The sequence below is a fragment of the Mirounga leonina genome, unplaced genomic scaffold (assembly GCF_011800145.1).
Source record: "Mirounga leonina isolate KUSES-001 unplaced genomic scaffold, KU_Mleo_1.0 Mir_165, whole genome shotgun sequence".
Taxonomy (NCBI): domain Eukaryota; kingdom Metazoa; phylum Chordata; class Mammalia; order Carnivora; family Phocidae; genus Mirounga; species Mirounga leonina.
Genome location: NW_023270415.1, coordinates 26,755,264 through 26,774,132, shown reverse-complemented (window position 1 = coordinate 26,774,132; position 18,869 = coordinate 26,755,264). Strand labels below are relative to the sequence as shown.

General features: G+C 38.2%; 1 protein-coding gene across 2 annotated transcripts in view; it reads right to left on the bottom strand.

The window, feature by feature from the left end:
* The window catches only part of ZFHX4 (zinc finger homeobox 4), a 182,124-nt gene that overhangs the window by 17,797 nt on the left and 145,458 nt on the right, over nt 1–18,869 (bottom strand). For both annotated transcript variants that reach the window (XM_035011394.1, XM_035011395.1), the window contains exons 5-9: nt 16,040–16,108; nt 7,659–7,775; nt 1,327–1,460; nt 903–1,103; nt 238–355 (exon numbers count right to left, since the gene is read on the bottom strand). In XM_035011394.1, coding sequence (XP_034867285.1) covers nt 238–355; nt 903–1,103; nt 1,327–1,460; nt 7,659–7,775; nt 16,040–16,108 — 639 coding nt within the window. The remainder of the gene's footprint in view (nt 1–237; nt 356–902; nt 1,104–1,326; nt 1,461–7,658; nt 7,776–16,039; nt 16,109–18,869) is intronic.

Here is an 18,869-nt window from a genome sequence, read left to right as displayed (position 1 = left end):
AGAACACACAGAACATTCTTGGTCATTGACACTTAGGTCTCCGAGGAGCGGTTACAGAGAACCAGATACTAAATGTGCTTTGCAAAATGCAGCTCTTGGAAACACCACAGTTTTTTCCCTCCATGCTTTTTATAAAAACAAAACAAAAAACTTTGGTAGTCATAATCCTGGAACATCACCACGCATGCGAGCCCCCTGAGCGTGTTTTCCGCAGATCCTGCGCCCAGGCTGGCGTACCTGAATATTTCCCAGATCCCTCAGCTGTGATGGCCGCAGGTGTGTCCCGCTCTGATTTCTCCGAGGCGGCCGCTGGGAGTAGCAAACTGTTGGGCATCATCACATCAGGCACAGGCACCTATGAGAACCAAAGGGTTTCGTGTCACATGGAGCCCAGAAATCAGACTCCATCACATTTGTCACTGGGCAGTAGCCTATCCCACTTCCCTTCTCCCAAAAGAAGGGGGGGGGGCGGCATTTTGTGGATCTTACAGGCCAAGGCTATGCCTTCGAATTTTAGAGCGACGCTGTTGCAATGCTGCATTCCTTTCTTTTTTAAAAAACACGATTTGAAGGTTTTTGTCGGCCTATTTTTTTTATAATGACCATGAGGAAAGTTTGAAACGTAATGTGCCCACAAGAGTCATTTAATTAACATTACAGATGCAGAAGTAAGACAGCAAAGCATGTTACTGAATAAGCTATGCCTCGTATCATATTTTCTTTCTCCGTAAGCAAAAGAGACGACAAATAAATGGGCCTCGGTTGTGATTTCTAGAACACAGTCTGTAAGAGAGCTTTAAGTAGTCAGAAAAAAATAAATTTCTCAACCAATAATTACAGATTTCGTGTTGATACTTTTAGAGAGATCGTGTCACACCCGCAGCAACATTTGGGCTCCTTACTGTCATAAGCAGCTTCTCCACACAATCCGGAGACACGCTGTGCAAATGCGTCAGATGCAGCTGGAGGTGCATTTTGTTGCTGAGGACGTCCTGGCAGAGGGGACAGCAGATGACGGGCTGCACCGAGTGCTGTGACAGGACATGCATCTGGATACGACTTTGGTCCCTACTATTGTAGTTACAATAAGGACACTGAAAGAACTGGAGAACATGGAATAAACATGGCCGCCGTTAGTGGATGGGCTCGGATGACTTCAGAACACGAGAAGTAACACCAAGAACTAATTGTCCTGCTGATCACAATGTCTACATACGTTTCAACAGCATGAACTCGTTTGGGGCTCTAAAACTATCAGGAGCAATAACAACAACAACAACAACAATAAAAACAGGTGTACACAGCAAAGGGAAAAAGCATTTTTACCTGTTCGTGACAGAATTTATTGTCCTCTGTAGGTTTTGATCTTTTTGTTGCAACATCCTCTTCTTTCGCCAGCAGGAGTGGCTGGGTCCCCCCTCCCACACTGACTTTTAGCTCCTTTTCTGGTGCGATTATTCCTGATTCCCAAAAAAGAATAGAACACCTCAATTTTAAAAGACTCACAACATCAAATTCCGAAAAATTGTATGTTTTTCAAATAGCTCTGACTCTAAATCCACGGAATCATAAAAATGACTGGACAAACACTTTTAAATGATGCGAATCTCAAAAGGCAAAAAGCACACTTCTTTTTATCTACTAAGTGGGCTTTATAAATATCTTTTAAAATGTACTCCTGTCTCATGTTTAGATAACCCTAGGTGACCTTGAAAGATTCATCCATAACACATGCTCTCTGGTGTCGCAGAATGCCTTTATCACATTAAAGCTAATCTACTCCCATTCACAAATGCTAACTTAGGAAATAGTTACTTTTACTAATGTTTAATTACTTACCTCTTTTCTAAAATTCTTGGACGCTGAACACATTTCAAAAATACCAAGACGAACTGACTAGTTATAATTCAGAAATAAAAATAATATTTTCACGTGGTGAATACAGGATTTTAAAAATTTACTATACGTTCCATATCTGTCACTGCTTTTTGTGATTTGCGCTTTATTTTAGATGTTTCAGCAGTTGGCTGTACACATAACATTATGGTCCAAACCTCAAGAAGACAATTGTTTTATGAGGTTTATCCGAATATTTGGTGTTAAAGACGGTTTAGAATTTTGCCTAGATGAGCAATGTAATGAGCAGAAGCGTCACACGCATCAAAGAAAAGAGTGCAATTCTAATTTCCCAATCTAACAGAAAATTCTTTCCAGCATCAATTTTCCCGATAATCTCCTCTGTGAGGCTGGATATTACAGCGACATTGGGTAGGCATGTCACATACATCTCACGACAAACACAAAACCTCATTTACCATCCATTCCAATCTCATCATAGCGCAGCATCATCTGACCTTTTTTCTGCTGTTTATTATGAGTATTTCTAATTTTAACTTTCAATTTTCACCATCTTCCAGTCAATTTGCAACTAAATTATTTCCAGGGTGAGGACACTATCACTGGACAACTGGGTGCAAATACATCTTGAAATGCAATGAAGCTAAACCATTGATTGCTATCAGACTCCACGTAAATATAGAGTCTAGGCGTAATCTGATTGTATGCTGTGCATGATTTATCTTGATTTTTTTTTCAATCCACATACGGTTCATATAAATGAACAAATTGCACCTTATTGCAGAATAACCCAGTTTTAATTTAAAAATAAGGTCAAGGATGTTATGGAAACAAAGTAAAAACGAACCAAAAAATATGCTCTTTTTCTGTCCTGAATAGAGATGCCTGTTTTCTACCATATAAATAAGTTTAGGAATTTCAAATTCAGAAAGAAATTTAAAAGTAAGAGTGACTCTGAGGAGACCAAAATTAAAATAGAATTTTAATGACATGATGACAATAATTTTACCCCCTTGAGGTTTGTGGTTAGGTACAGAATTAGTGCTATGCCTTCAACAAATTACACTGCTATTGATTTCTAGATTTATAAACACTAGATTTTATTTGAATCAGTACATTTGTCCTATATATACACATGCCTTGGAGAAATTTAGATTCTTTGTAAATATTTGAAAAAATAATTTATCATATTTGTATTCGAATGAACTTAAATTTGAGATGGACTGAAGAATTTCATTACATTTATTAAGGAATATTCAAGTATTTGGTATCCAAAAGATAGTTCAAAACAGGAATGTGTATCTCATACTTAATTCTAGCATCAAAAAATATGTTTTTTCTTCTCAAAACATCCTTTATGCTATTGTCTTAATAGTGTTATAAATAAACATTTAGGAAGACAATATGCCATACAGTATTCTGCAAATAAAATGTACTCCCTCCGGTGTCAGATCAAGTGCTATAAAATGATTGTCATTTAAATCAGCAAACGTCTATCAGTTGCTTTTCCCTGTGAAACTGAAAGATGTTTCTTAAAAAGTTGCCCATTAGTGAGTAAGACTATGTTCCCTTAAGAGAATAATACTATGTCATATCCCCTTATCATTCTCTTGTGTACATGGTAGAATTAGACGTGACCAAATAATAAGTTGGTCCAATTCCCCATGCTATCAAAAACTGTCACACACAAGTTAAAAGATAATTTCCATGACTCTGATTGCTTGCAGGCCCTATGGAACATTAGTTATAGAATAAACCTTCCATAAACTTCTAAATCTATTAAATTTATAGCTATGGCCTTATTTTCATAAGCATATATATTCTAATGTTGGTACTATAAAGGATCAAAAAACATTGCTTTCGAGGTTTGAAACATTTTACTTAGACTATGTTATAGATTGGTGTAAATATTTGGTATAATTAATCCATGTTCTTATTTTTACCCTTGTTAATATTCATCAACAATATGCTTGTTTTTTAATTTAGGGACCTTCCACATTGCATCGAGGAAGCAAAGAGTTCAATTTTAGGGTCATTATTTCATAGCCACTGCCGTAACCGTTGGCTATAGTAGTCCACCCAATATATGTGTCAACTTCAATAATTTTTGGCTAACTAACTTAGTTAATTAAACCATGATCTTAATGCAAGCTAGGGGCTTCCTAAAGATCATCTTATTTTAAATTAAAAAGAAGTTATAAATAAGGGCTAGCTCCCCTCCCACCCCACTCAGTTGTAGCTAGGCACCCAGAAGCAGATGCCATTGATAAGAAGAAGCAGAGGAAGCTGAGATGCAGTAACATAACAAAAACAGACTCCTGAGGATAAGGCAGGTCATCAGAACTTCTTGCAAAAATGATGGACGTTACATTTTATGCACTCATGCCTTTCTACTCAACCGGGTGCTATCTCAAGGATAATGGCCTACTCAATAAATTATAGGGATCAATTCTGGGATCTTTTTCTGAATTGTCTTATCCTAGAACTACATTAAATAGCGACCTGTCAATTTTGGAAAGTTTTGATTAAGTTTTGTGGTTACTCACAGTTTATGACCGCAACTTTATTTGAAGTAAACCCTACTTGTTACCCTAGACAAAATTTTGAAATGAGAGCACAATTCATTTTGTGTTATTAAGACCTCCCGATATTCTCAAAAAACAATGCCATTTTAATGCACGTTAACTAAAAAATGAAATCTAATTACAAATAAGCACTGCCAAATAGATGCGCCAATGATTATCTGTTAGTTATGGGATTACTTAGCTTGCATGAGATTGCTAATATAAAAATGACATAATTCATTTCAATTCAGATGCTGCCTACTTAATACTTTCCAATCCCTAAAATACGGAAGGTTGTAAGGTGGTTTATACTCATAATAAGCGAGGAAAATCCAATAACACATATGTACTCAAAGCAAATCTGGGGGAAAAAAAAAACAATAAAACAAAAAACTGAGTTATTATCTATCAATCAATGTATTTGATAAAGTTTGAATACTACAAAACTTGAATATAACAGAGGATGTTATTCAACTACAAATAAGTCTAAATTATAATTACTGGTACAGTATTCTTTCTAATGAGACTAGAATGAAAGGATAATTTTAATTGCAATAATGAAGGTTAATTTCCATCTTTGCTCATGTTTACTCCCTTATTAAAAAGTGGTCCCCTTAGCCACGGCAGAGACATATTACATTTTCAATGCAAATGTATTAATCTGGATAAACTCTATATTAATTCTTGTACTGCACAGAGCTATAATTTGGATTATAATTAATCTAAAGTGGCACTAGATTTAAATGACAATATAAATGAGGCATTAGGAGGCTTTTCTATTATGAATGAATATTCAACAAATATAACTTCCATATTGCCAAGTCTCATTTTGAAAGCTGCAGTCCTAGAGATTAATGTCAGCAACCCAGCACAACAGCTTACACAAACATAGTCTTCCCAACGTGTGTTAATTCCTTCCTGTCTAAAAAAATTCTGTGTTAAAGTGGGGTCACACTGTTTTCCCATCCAACACTTTACAAAAGTGGTTCATGTATGAGTTTGCTATTATTTTTTGACATTTATAACTGACATAAGGAAAAAAAAAACAGTATAGACATAAGTGGTTATTCAATCGTTAGAAATATTTACAAGGGAAAAAAAATCCACGTGATAATTTTTTCACCTAATCAGATTCAATTTAGAAAGTGGAAAACTTTGTTACAAGTTTGTGGTAGTTGTCAGTAACAAGAGCCGTTTTGAAGTCTAAGAGGTTTCAGGGCTAAATATTTGCATCTCAGTAATTGCTTTTAGTGGGTGCATAAATCCCATTTTCATTTCTACAGATACACCTGGGGAGGCATTTCTGCAGGAATAAAAAATCGTTTTAAACAATTAACATTACACAATGTTCTGTATTCTCTCAGAAGCTCAAGCCCTGTCTAGATGGTACAATTAGGCACCCAAGAAAGCACAATAACTCATCAGGCCATTAGGGAGTGATTGAGCCCGTTATTTATATAGAGTGGTAAACAGTGCTGGTGGACATACAGCCCCTGCATCTGTGGTATGTTCCAAGTAAGACTCCTTCCTCAACGGTAAGATTGGATCCATTTTCAAGAGATTCCCAGAATCCATTCTTTGGAAGGCATTAGATATTTAAAACCAAGCGTAACGTCATATGCCTAGGTATTACACGAGCACTTATTTAATTACCACTAATGTGCTACCGGTGTGTTTTACACTTTCTTTTAAAGAATGGGAGGGACATGCTTTGCAATGTCTTTTGGTACGACTGTGAGAAGGACACCAATGAATGCAGACAGAAGCCTGCCCTCCCTGAAGTAGCCAAACAGCTAACCTTGATGAGGCCCATCCTAGAGAATGAATAAACTGACCACCTTGTGATTTCCAATTATTTTCAAAATGAGGTTTAGATGGCACTACCCTTGACCTTAACTGATCACTGGGTATTTCAAATCCCTCATCAGTAACCTCAGGAGCCAGTTTACTAATACATAGCTATGGCATCTTTTTTACACTGCTTTAGGCTCCGTACCAACCTTAGATCCTCTTTGTTTAAATCAAATTAGGATCGTATGTTAGCCACTCGGTCCTAGACGCAAATTTACGTGGCGCTTTCTCACTGGACCCCTGAGAGAAACCCAGCATTGAACGAAGGGGGGCGGGGAGTAGAGGGGCCCTTCAAATACTTTTTGAAGGGAATGCAACACTTAGGCAGAGACCGAATGACAAATTTGGGCTAATTCAGGCTTAAACAAACTTGCACGTAAAAATGATACTTTTGCACAACCCAACGTCTTCATAGTGAAAACAGGCTTCTTTATATGCAGCTGTCACTGGAATTCAAGGAAAAGATAGATGAGCACCTGAAACTAATAGGCTTGAACCAGTTTCCGCACTTCTTCTGCTTCGATGAGTCCAACATAATAAAACTAGGTATAGCGTGCAGCAAAAGTAGCCAATGTAATATTCATTGCGACCATAGATTTCCATCTCATACATACAAAGCATGGATGAAGTCATATATTTGCCAAATCAAACACAGAAAAAGCCTTAGGTATCCACACCAGATGCTGGCCTAGGGTTTGTTTGTGCACAAGTAAATGTCATGACACGAAGGTTTGTTTTCAAAGACAGTAGCTTTCATTACTGGGATTTGTCTATTCTAGAAGATCAAAATTACCCAGCACCTAATCCCTTTTCAATGATATTTCCTCTTTCTTAGGCTGAATCATCTGTAAACTTTTCCACTGGACTTTGTTTGAAATGCCTCAAATAGATGCCCTTAAAAAGAGCAAATTCCTGAGTGTAAGTTGTAAAAAAGCAAGGAAAAATAACATTTATTTTTAGGGTTACGTGGTTTGGGGGGGGTGCATGTGACTGGATGAAAAAATTCAAGTGATATCTAATCCTGTGCTTATGAAAAATTAATATGCCATCAGAGGACTCACAAGTATAGCTAAGATTAATGAAAGGCGCTTAAAAAATTACAAGCACACAAACTGATTTGATTAAAAAATAATCTCGCTGGTCGTCCTGTAATATTCTTCAACTTATCCACATCTATTCTGTCAGATGGTTATGATTAAAAATAGGTCAATGGGAGGCTACTGATAGAAATCACATGCAAAATGCACATGCAATGAATAGTAGTGGGAATGTTCAGACAGTTTAAAATGAATAAAAGCTTTTAATAAGCTTTGGTGGGGGTGACGGAAGGGCTGATTGCAAGGCATGGGGTGGAGGAAAGAAAGGTGAAGGATGCTAGCGTCTTACCAGAATCTTTATTAGAGTTTTTGCCTTCACTATTGTCTCTCTCACTTGTGTCTTTCTCCTCCTCCTCAGCCACTGCTGCCGGCTTAGCAGCTCCTTCTGCCTCCTCACTTTGTTCTTCTGTTAAGAGAAGGAGACCTGTCAGTAGGATCGAAAACCCCAGAAGGGTGCCCACTAAAGTAAACGAGACCATTTAAAAACTGTGCTATTTATGAATCATCTGCAGACATTCTACTCTGAAGAGAGAACACAAATTTATTCTCAAGTCTCTGTTAGAACCTGCTGACCGTACCAATGCAAATAGTCATCTCAAGTAACTTCTTTCACATCCATTGAGAAAATATGCCTGTACTAAATTAAAATAGAAGAAACCACTTCCAGGATGGGTAAGCTAGAAAAGGTTTAAGAATAGGTGCAAGGCAATTCTGTCATTTTAATAGTAAAACTTCTAAACTACATGGAGTTACTGTTCCACGGCCTTGGATAGATGACAGAGCAAACCCAACTCTTGGAAAAAATTCTTGGCGAAATAATGTGAACACGACGGGTTAAACATGAGACAGGTGCTACTCCTGCCTTCAGTCCCCAGGCCCCAGGGGAATTTTTTGGAATTTGTCTGAGCAGGATCTCAAAACTTCAGTTACATTGGGGGGGGTGTATGTGTGTGTGCGTGCGCGTGTCTGTCTTCTATAGGGGGAGCTATACAGGGCATCGGACAGCATAAGAAGGTATACTTCTTCTATGACAACCACATCATCCCACACCTCATTCACGGGTTCACACCAGCTAGATTACATGGAAATCCTCATAGTAACTCAACCCTATTTAATTATTCTGTAAATCTTAGCCATGCCGCTGCTGGTGGATTAATCTGTTTATGCAGTTAGCCTCTATGCTGGGTCTGTATAGCACTAATCCGTGAAAGGCCCACTGTTCTCTTTCATCCTGCGATCATTTGTCTCTCACGGTGCTGATGTCACATTTTAATGAATTTTTAGCAATCTGAGTAATGCCAGATAACCAGACTCGCAACTCCCCACAGCAAGGCATGCTGTTTTCATTGCAGCACAAAAAATAAAAATCATATTCCCCCTGTTCAGGTAGGAATTACATAAATTAGGAGAAGAAGGTAAAATGGGATGTGAAGCACCAGGCTGCTCAATTTCATAAAATCTTTAATGACCATATAAATTAACCCTGGAAAGGCAAAAGGTCATCGACACACATTTGCATACACTCTTCTATTTGCTTTTGATAAGCAGAGCTTGTATGCTGAGAACATGATACAATTAACCCTTCAATAACCATACAAAACGCTGCTACGGACATTTTAAGTGTCAAGCATTAACTGAATATTACACACTGCATAAAATTTTCATTGCAAATGCTATAGTGATTGAAAGGGGAAATCGTGGCCCTCTCCACACCCCATGTTTTATTAATAATGTTCTGACAGCAGAATGAAATATCCACTGTCATATGTAGCAGCTGAGCACAAAAAAAAAAAAAGAAAGAAAAAAAATTGCTATTTAGTGCCTCACTTGCCAGCCTGGCTCTGCAACTGTGTGAGCAGGATACAACAGAAGGGGGCAGTTCTGGGCTCAATGGGGGAAACAAGAACATTATCTGAAATAAGAGCTTGTTTCAACTGTGAGTCCTCAAAGGGCACCATACAAATCCATTGATTCCATATTTGCACTTTGCCACTGCACAAAAGTGAGCTGAGGTCCGTGGTGGAGGGGGTCAGTCATCTGAGGGCTTTGGGGGAAGCTTCCCTTTCAGGCAAATACCTGTGAAATTTTTACCTTAAGAGGAGAGAATCAACACTTCTTAAGGCTCTAGCCTGCTTTCGCCCCATCAGTGATAATTACTGATCAAACACAGGCTCCCTCCTCCCGGCAGGGGCCAGCCTGGGTGGGGACCATGGCCGGCTTGGTTTGGAGGGGGGGAGGTGGGAAGGCTGAGGTCATGACTGGATTGGGCCGTTTCGCTGCCAAGTCCACACATGTGACGTGACATCCAGTGTCAAGCCTTCTACCTACGACAGCCCATGGCAATTACTTTTCAACTCATCCTGGGGAAGGGATGCAAGACTTCTTTGAGTAGATTTACTGGCCCTTTCCCCCAGGGCTGGAAAATGAAGTGTCAGAGTGCTACCGAGTGTCCTTATCTTGAGGGGACATAAAATTGTAAGGGCTATCGCAACTCACATTAATAAAATATAGTGTGTCAGGAGAAGAACACAAAAATTATGAAGGTACTAAAAGAAAAAAAAAACTACAGTATAATCTGGGTCTCATCAGACAGTTTTTGCAGGGTCTTCCTCATTTTCCAGGATGTGTTTTAAGTGTGAGAGAAATTCCCAGACATGTTCTTCTATACATCACTGTGGTGTCTGACCTCAGCCTGACCCTGGCAACAGTTTGAGAAATCTGAATGTGAACAAAGACTCTGTGTCAGCAGCAGGGAAAGATTGTGGGGTAGACTCTCCCCATCAACTTAATCGCAAACAGCAGTTCTGAGGCCATAACTTTGCTTGGCTCTTCCAAGCCACAACTCATAACCTCTCGAGGTGGATTTGCCCGCATTACCTCTGCTTCTGTGACTTTTTCCCCCTCCCTCTTTCCTGGTTCTTCCTTTGAAGTAGGCAGGCAATTAGCGCTAACGCTCAAGCAATTCAGCGCTGTTTTGTGGTTTGGAAGGCGTAAGCTGTTTATTACAGGTAGGCTCCTTGGAGCCATAGAACTTTGCAAATTTTTAATCATACAAAAAATAATCAAAGGGTAATGTATAGACACCATAAAGTTTCATACGAGGCAGAAAAAAAAAAAGCTCACTTTCATTCTTAAAGAGAACTTTTATTTTTTTTTTATTTTATTTATTTATTTTTTAAAGATTTTATTTATTTATTTGAGACAGAGAGCACGAGAGGGAGGAGGGTCAGAGGGAGAAGCAGACTCCCCGCCGAGCAGGGAGCCCGATGCGGGACTCGATCCCGGGACTCCAGGATCATGACCTGAGCCGAAGGCAGTCGCTTAACCAACTGAGCCACCCAGGCGCCCTTAAAGAGAGCTTTTAAAAGAAACTTGACATTCATGTTATAAAGAGACTTTAGAGTCAAGAGTATTAATGAGGAGAAACAGCTTTCTAGGAAAACTGTAGGTTGGATTTGGGGTTAAAGGAAGGGGTGTCTACATTCTAATTTTCAAATACCACATTTCCTCAACTGTAAAATGCCATAAAATGTAAGGCACTTTATTGGAAAAATATATATAGATATAATTAAGGTATTAATATGTAATATTAATGTATTAATGGAATGCCTTAAAACTAAGGAAAATTCCATAAAATTCCATTCCATAAAATTGCAAAATAATGACACTAAGTTACATAAAATTCCAAAATAAAGATGCTAAAGGAGTTTTCATTTTCATCAATAGGTTTCTTCACTATTATATATAATAACATTGGGGTGCCTGGGTGGCTCAGTCGTTAAGCGTCTGCCTTTGGCTCAGGTCATGATCCCAGGGTCCTGGGATCGAGCCCCGCATCGGGCTCCCTGCTCGGCGGGAAGCCTGCTTCTCCCTCTCCTACTCCCCCTGCTTGTGTTCCCTCTCTCGCTGTGTCTCTCTATGTCAAATAAATAAATAAAACCTTTAAAAAAATAATAACATTTCATTATACTGTTGTATTCACAGTATATATATATATATATATATATATACACACACATTTTTAATTATGCTTTTGCTTTATGGAATATAAAAAATACAGTATTCATATGCTAAACTTTATGACATGAATGTACTTAAGCTTAAAATGTGCATTAGGGTCCTGTAAGACTTCCCAATTTTCAAATAAATGATAATGCATTTTTATTTTTAAATGTTTCAAAATACTAGGAAGAAGACAAAATACTACTACTGTAGTCTCATATTATACAGGTGTATTACAATAACTTCCCCTAGCATTTTTATCACGCCTCACATAATGATCTTATAAGTTACTCTACACATACACATAAACTATATTTAAAAGAAAGAAAGGTTTTTGAGTGACTAGCCTAGAAGACTTCCACTGGAATAATAAAAAAAATAATTGGAAAATCACTATTAATTTATTCTATAAAATTATACAATTTTTAAGCAAATCTACTTCAGTAATAGCCCTCTGATCTAAGCTCCAGCCAATTGTGCTTGGTTCCCACTGCTTTATTTTACAATTGTGTTTGGGAACCCTCTGAGTTGTCTAAGGAAAACACTGCATACTTTTTAAGCCCATGGAGTAATCATGTAAAGAGGAAACAGAGAATAATAACTTAAACATTTCATATATTAGTTTTAATTTTAGATATTGAGCCTCTATTCTAGACACCCGGCTCTTAAGAATTCTTTCCTGACCTCCTCCATTGTCTCTCTGTACAGACCCACCCCATCCAAATCTATCCTCCATTTGATCTACTTACATCTAACTTACCTACTTAAATCTTAAGAGCGATACCCATCACCTACAAAGAAAAAGCTCCATCTTCTGTACATGGCAAGAATACCTTCAAGATACCTGGTCCTTGCCTACCACCCCAGTCTCATCTTTCTTCCCTTCCTACCCAGCATTTAATTTCAAAAACAGTCTTCTCAAACTTTAGGGCATCAGAATCACGTGGAAGACTTGTTACAATACAAATTGCTGGACTCCACCCCGAGAGCTGCTGATTCAGTAGGTTTAAAATGTGGCCTGAGAATTCACATCTCTAAGTTCCCAGGTGATGCTATACTTCTGGTCCAAGGGCCATACTGTGTGAACCACTGTTCCAGAAACACATAACCATTATTAACGCCCTCCTCCTCCAAGATATACCATGATATTTCTTTGTCTTACCTAGAACAATTTTTTTTTGCCACTGTATAACCCTCACTTTTCCTTCAAGCCGAGCTTGGGAAATATCAGTTTCATCATCCATAAAAATGGGGTTAGTAACACCTACCTCACAGGTTTGTTATAAGATAAATGAAGAAAAATCAGTCAGCACAGAGCCTAACACAAATAAGTACTAAAAAATGCTAGCTATATTATTACTAGTATCATTAATTCTTTCTCCAAAAACTCTTCCCTGAATGTTGAACAAAGATTAATGTTTCTGGGTACATTTTTTTAAAATTTTTAATTAATTAATTAATTAATGATTGCTTTTATTTTCTTATGTATTGATGTCAAAAAACTTATCCTAGTGTGTGAAAATTATCTGTGTATAGCCTACTTCCCCTGATAGGTACACCTTTACAGAAAACAGTAATTATCTTGTTTATTTCTTTGCCAGAAGCACCTGGAACAGTGCATGGAATATAGAAGACAGGCAAGACTTATTAGTTGGAACACTAAATTTAATTTAGGAAGCAAAATTGTGAGAAGAAGAGGAGTCCAGAAGCTATCCCATTCTAATCCCCTTTAATAAAACTTTTTAAAAGTACTCGTTTGTTTGGTTTGATTTTGGTCTGGTTTGGGTGGTTTTGTTTGTTTGTTTGCATTTTCTCTTTCTCTACTAAATCACCTTCATTATTCAACCCTCTCCAGTCTGGCTTCCAATCAATTGCTCTTCTGAAAGTCACCAATGACTTCCATGCTGGGAAATCCAGTGGTCACTTTTTCCATCTGCATATTACTTAACCTTGCTCAACAAAAGTTACTATGCCCTTCTCCTTGAAAAAAGGTCCCTCTCTTGAATTTTATTGCATCACACTATTGTGATTTTTATCGTATGTCTCTGAAAGTTCCCTCTTCTTCCCCTTTGCTGAAGCCTCCTCCATTTAAAATCTAAATATCGGAGTGTCTCCAGCATTGGTCCGAAACCCTATTCTCTTCTCTATCTACAAAAGGAGTTTAACTTGAGGAAAAATAATAATCTGCCTAGATGATAGCATCCAGATCCATCACTTTAAATTTTTATATCTACATTTAGATATCTAGAAAGCATATCAAACTTAATATGCCCAAATTAGAACTTCTTTTTTTTTTTTAAAGATTTTATTTATTTATTTGAGAGAGAGAATGAGAGAGAGCACATGAGAGGGGGGAGGGTCGGAGGGAGAAGCAGACTCCCTGCAGAGCAGGGAGCCCGATGCGGGACTCGATCCCGGGACTCCAGGAGCATGACCTGAGCTGAAGGCAGTCGCTTAACCAACTGAGCCACCCAGGCGCCCCCAAATTAGAACTTCTGCTTCCCCCTCAACACAACTCACTCTGCCACCAATCTACCCCATCTCCCTCAACTCACCCATCTCAGTTAGTGGTACCACTACCATTGACCAAAAGCAAGAGTCCTCCTTGACTCTTCTCTTTCTCATATGCATACAATCTATCAGCAAGTTCTATTATGTCAAATTCCAAAATATTTAGTACAAACTAAATCTATTTCTTTACATCTCCATTGCCAGTACACTTAATCTCTTACCTGGATTTTGAAATGGTCGAATAACTAGATAAGCCTTGCTCTTGCTTGCCAACAATTTATGCTGCACATCCTATAGAATCAAGCTAGTCTCCTGCTTGTACCCTGCCATACTTCCTATTTCACTTAGAATCATATACCAACTTCTCACTGTGGTTGAAATTACCAGGCCTTTGTCTACCTTTCTGACTGCACCTTATGCTACTCACCTACTCATTCACTAACCTCTCTCTGGAGACATTAGCCTTCTTTCTCTTCCGAGAACATCACCAACTTCTTTCCACCTCTACCTGGAAGGCATTTCTCCAAATTCGGGCAATTGGCTCCTTCTCATTAGTTAGGACTCAGCTGACCTGTCACTTCCTCAGGGAACTTCTCTGACCACTGCTTCTAAAAATGCTCAACACCTGTAACACGGGTGGGATTCTCAGACTTTAGTGGGAATCACATCACTTGGAGGGCTTGTTAACTACAGATTGCCAGACCCCATCCTCAGTATTTCTGATTCTGTAAATGTAGGATGGGGACCAGGAACGTGAGTTCTTACAATTCCCAGGTTGTGCTGATGCTGCTCGTATGGCAACCACACTTTGAGAAGCTCTGCTCTAGCACATTACCTCTTTTATTTCCTCCATTATGTTCACAGCAATCTGAATAGAACTTCGTTATTTGTATAGAAATATTGTCTAAAAAAACGAGAGAAGTCATCTGTCTTATTCATGACTTATGCCCAACAGTCCCTGGCACTAATATTTTGAGTAAAATTGAGGATTCCTAGTTTTCTTACTTGGGATAACTACGTTTATAGCAGGATGGCATCAGTTAAGATGGAGAAAGAGAAGAAACAGTCTTGCAAACATGAGAAATTCCACTTGGAATTTGTTCTATTGGACTTCCCTATAGAATATCTCTGTGAAAATGTCCAGAAGGCATGACAGTATCTCAATATAAAGCTTCTCAGAGACCTAGGTGAAGGTGCAGATCGCAGTGCCCTTGTTCACGAAACAATAAATAAATGTATTGGCAGGGAGTGTTTTCTTTTTTGTTTGATATTTTTGTCATAGTCTTGATATTTGGCCTATTACCTCCAAACTGATCATTAATGAAATCCTCTGATTGGGCTGTAGGTGAGGGAAGAGAATTGGTTAAATATGCTCTCCAATTTCGTAGGTGGAAAACAACATATAAAATGAAAAAGTGTTCATGAGAATGCATAGGTGAAGGTGAACTTAACTTCAAAGAATTTTTAAAGAGAGAAGTTCTGACTTTATACTGGAGGAATGTTTTCACTTGTAAAATGTATTTCAATTCCCCATTATGAATGCAAAGGACTTTTTATAATCTTTTTTTGGTCATATTATATAGCATAATTGTAGAAATCTGAAAATTGGGATCAAGCCAGGAATAAATGAGGTGTGTTGTGGCAACAAGGGTGAATTTCCTCTTAAATTATCTGAATATAATGCAGCTCAGAAAGCATTGCTGCCATTTTTTTTAATACACACACACAAACACACAGAGCACAGGGACTAGTAAATGTGTTGACATGAGTGTACAAAGTCCAATCAACTCATTAATTACCCCAAAATAACTCCACCAACTAGGTTGTTTGATTTGGGGAAACATAATATCTGGCTTTTTGACTTCTACTTTGTAACAAACTGACTACTTAGGTGAAACCTCATAGTGTATAAATGTAGATGTGAGAAATTATCCTGCAGAAGTTGCTTGTTCTTTAAGATGTTAATTTATATATGTATCCAAATATAGCATATATGTCATTTTATATTTAATTTTGCTTTTAACCTATTTGTATAAGAGATCTGATCAGATCTCATTAGAGAAGTTCTAGAGATATATTTATTACATAAATTATGAGAGTAACAAATGTAACTCACTTAGAACAAACAAAATTTTGAAAAGGAATAAGACCAATTACCTGAGGTTGCTCTCAACTGCTGCTCTGTAAGATCCTCCTCACAGGTCCTGGCTCCCAAAGAGGCAGTTTCTGCAGAGGACATTAGAGGGAAAAGTAATGAGCACACCGCGTCCAGCTCTGCAGTCACAGTATCACAAGAACCCCAAATCTGACTTTCAAAGAAATAAGCACCAGCTGGAGCTCAGGTGAGACTCCAGCACAGCTTACATCCCAGTGAACAGTGGTTAGCAAAATGAGTCCAGGACGTAGTAAGCTTAGATCACATTCTCGGTCGGCAGCATACAACAAATACAACAGTACAGACAAAATACGGAAGCACGAAGACTCATTTGGTTTTTACATCCTGGATATTTGGCCAGGCCTACATTATAGGAGTATGTGTTATAAGGACAATGGCACATTGCAAAAATCATGAGCATACTTTTACTTCTCTGTCACAATAGCAGAAAAGAAAAAAAGAAAAAAAAAAAAAACACTTCAATATTTGATAGCTGATGTGAGCGACCAAAGCAAAAAAATAAGGACCTGAGGAAACTTGAAGAATATGTCCAAGTTGTCAGTAAATTCACATCTTTATTCTCATCTTTTATTTGAGTTCCAGAGCAGAAGCACCAACAATGTCCTGGTTTGCTAAACTCAACCCCAAGCACAAATCATTATTTTCATCTATCTCCATTCTTCCATTGTGTTCCCTGTTGTGGGGGTATCTATAAAAAATGACTGGACCTCAGAAATCACCCTCAACATCTCATTCTTTCTCCACACTGAGTCATCCCATGCTGTTGACTGGATGGCACTGTCTCTTGCCATGTATGTTTCTCTATTTCTCTGTCATCTTCTCTTTACTGACAATTTCCGTAGCCTCCACAACAATCTTCCTACCTTGAATTCCTTGTTTCATCAGTCTAATCTCTCATAAAACGGCAAGAACTTTTTTTCCAGAAGACAGAATTGCCTGAGCACCACTCACGACTCCATCAGTTTCTAGGTAAGGGACCTTAGGTACATAATTTAACCTTTCTAAGCCTCAATTCCCTCCTTGGTGATATGCAGATATAATTGTATAAATAATCAACAATTATAAGAGAAAAAAATACAAATAAAGGTGCAATGTGATCTAGTCTTCAAAATGAGAAAAGGCTGGATTGTACTGAGAGGTTGAAAAGATCATCACACAATTCTTACACAACCAAAGAGACTCACGTTTATCTAATATTTCTGGGCACCAGCATCTCTGGGTTGATTCTCAAGGCTTTAATTAAACAAATAATTAACCTTGAAAATAGAAGTGCACACCAAGGCACTATTATTGCATTTACTGATTGTTTTTCCTGCTATGTACAACACCTCTGGCCTCTGGTGGTAATCGATTTAAAAAGAACAATAATAAACCCTCAGTGTCTTAGTCCCAACAACAACAAAAAACATCATGGGTTGTTTTTGTTTTTTGTTTTTTAATAACCAAAACTTAAATTCGTCTCGAAACGAAGAATTCATCCTTAGTTCTTGCTTATACATCCAAATAACTTTCAAACTGATCACAGTACTGATATCCATCCAATATGTCATTCAAGAAACCCACCTTCTTCCTCTTGGCAACCTCTTGGATCTTTATGCTTCGACCAGTGTTGTTCCTTTTACTTTGTGAATGTCTTTTTGTTCTTCTCCTGTTAAACTCCTCTTCTTCCCTCAAAACCTAAAGCAAGTGCCACCTCCTCTGTGCTCCCGTAACAATTAGCTGATAAATATGTTTCAGCACTTATGATCTATTATGATAATTTTTTACATGGTTCATGCATATTTCCCCAATAAATTGTCAGTTCCTCAAGAACTTTCCAGCTTCACAGATTCTCAACCAAGAACAAAGTGAGGCATATCAAAGTCACCAGGACACTTCTATTCAAAGTGCGAATCTGGGTGCCTGGCTGGCTCAGTTGGTTAAGCGACTGCCTTCGGCTCAGGTCATGATCCTGGAGTCCCAGGATCGAGTCCCGCATCGGGCTCCCTGCTCGGCAGGGAGCCTGCTTCTGCCTCTGACCCTCCCCCCTCTCATGTGCTCTCTCTCTCTCTCAAATAAATAAAAAATAAAGGAAAAGTACGAATCTACGCCCTATATGCGGAAGCAGATGAATCTCAAGATGAGAATTTTATAAAAGCTTCCCAGAGCCTCAAGCCTCTAAATTCAAAGCCCGTTCAATTATACTAAACACAGATACTAATTCTGTTACATATACGGCTCTTCATCCACTTATGATGGGGTTAAGTCCCCATGAATGCATCGTAAGTTGAAAATACCTCAAGTCGAAAATGCTTTTAATACATGTAACCTACTGAACATCATAGCTTAGCCAAGCCTATATTAAACGTGCTCAGAACACTTGTATTAGCCTGCAGTTGGGCAAAATCACCTAACACAAGGCCTATTTTATAATGAAGTGTTGAAAATATCTCATGTAATTCATTGAATACTGTACTGAAAGTGAAAAACAGGATGGTTGGGTGGGCACAGGATGTTTGCAAGTTTACTGGTTGTTTACTCTCGTGAGGGCCTGGCTGATTGGGAGCTGGGGCTCGCTTCCATTGCCCAGCATGATGGAAGAGAATCTTACCACATCTGGTTAGCTGGGAAAAGATCGAAATTCAAAATTCGAAGTATGGTTTCTACTGAATGCTTACCATTTTCAACCACTGTCAAGTTGAAAAATGTTAAATTGAACCATTGTAAGCAGGAGATTATCTGTATAAATGTGTGTGAATGTGTATTAAACCATTTCTTTCACTCTTCTTTAGAAAAAAATATAATTTATCAAAGAATGCTTATCCTTCCAAA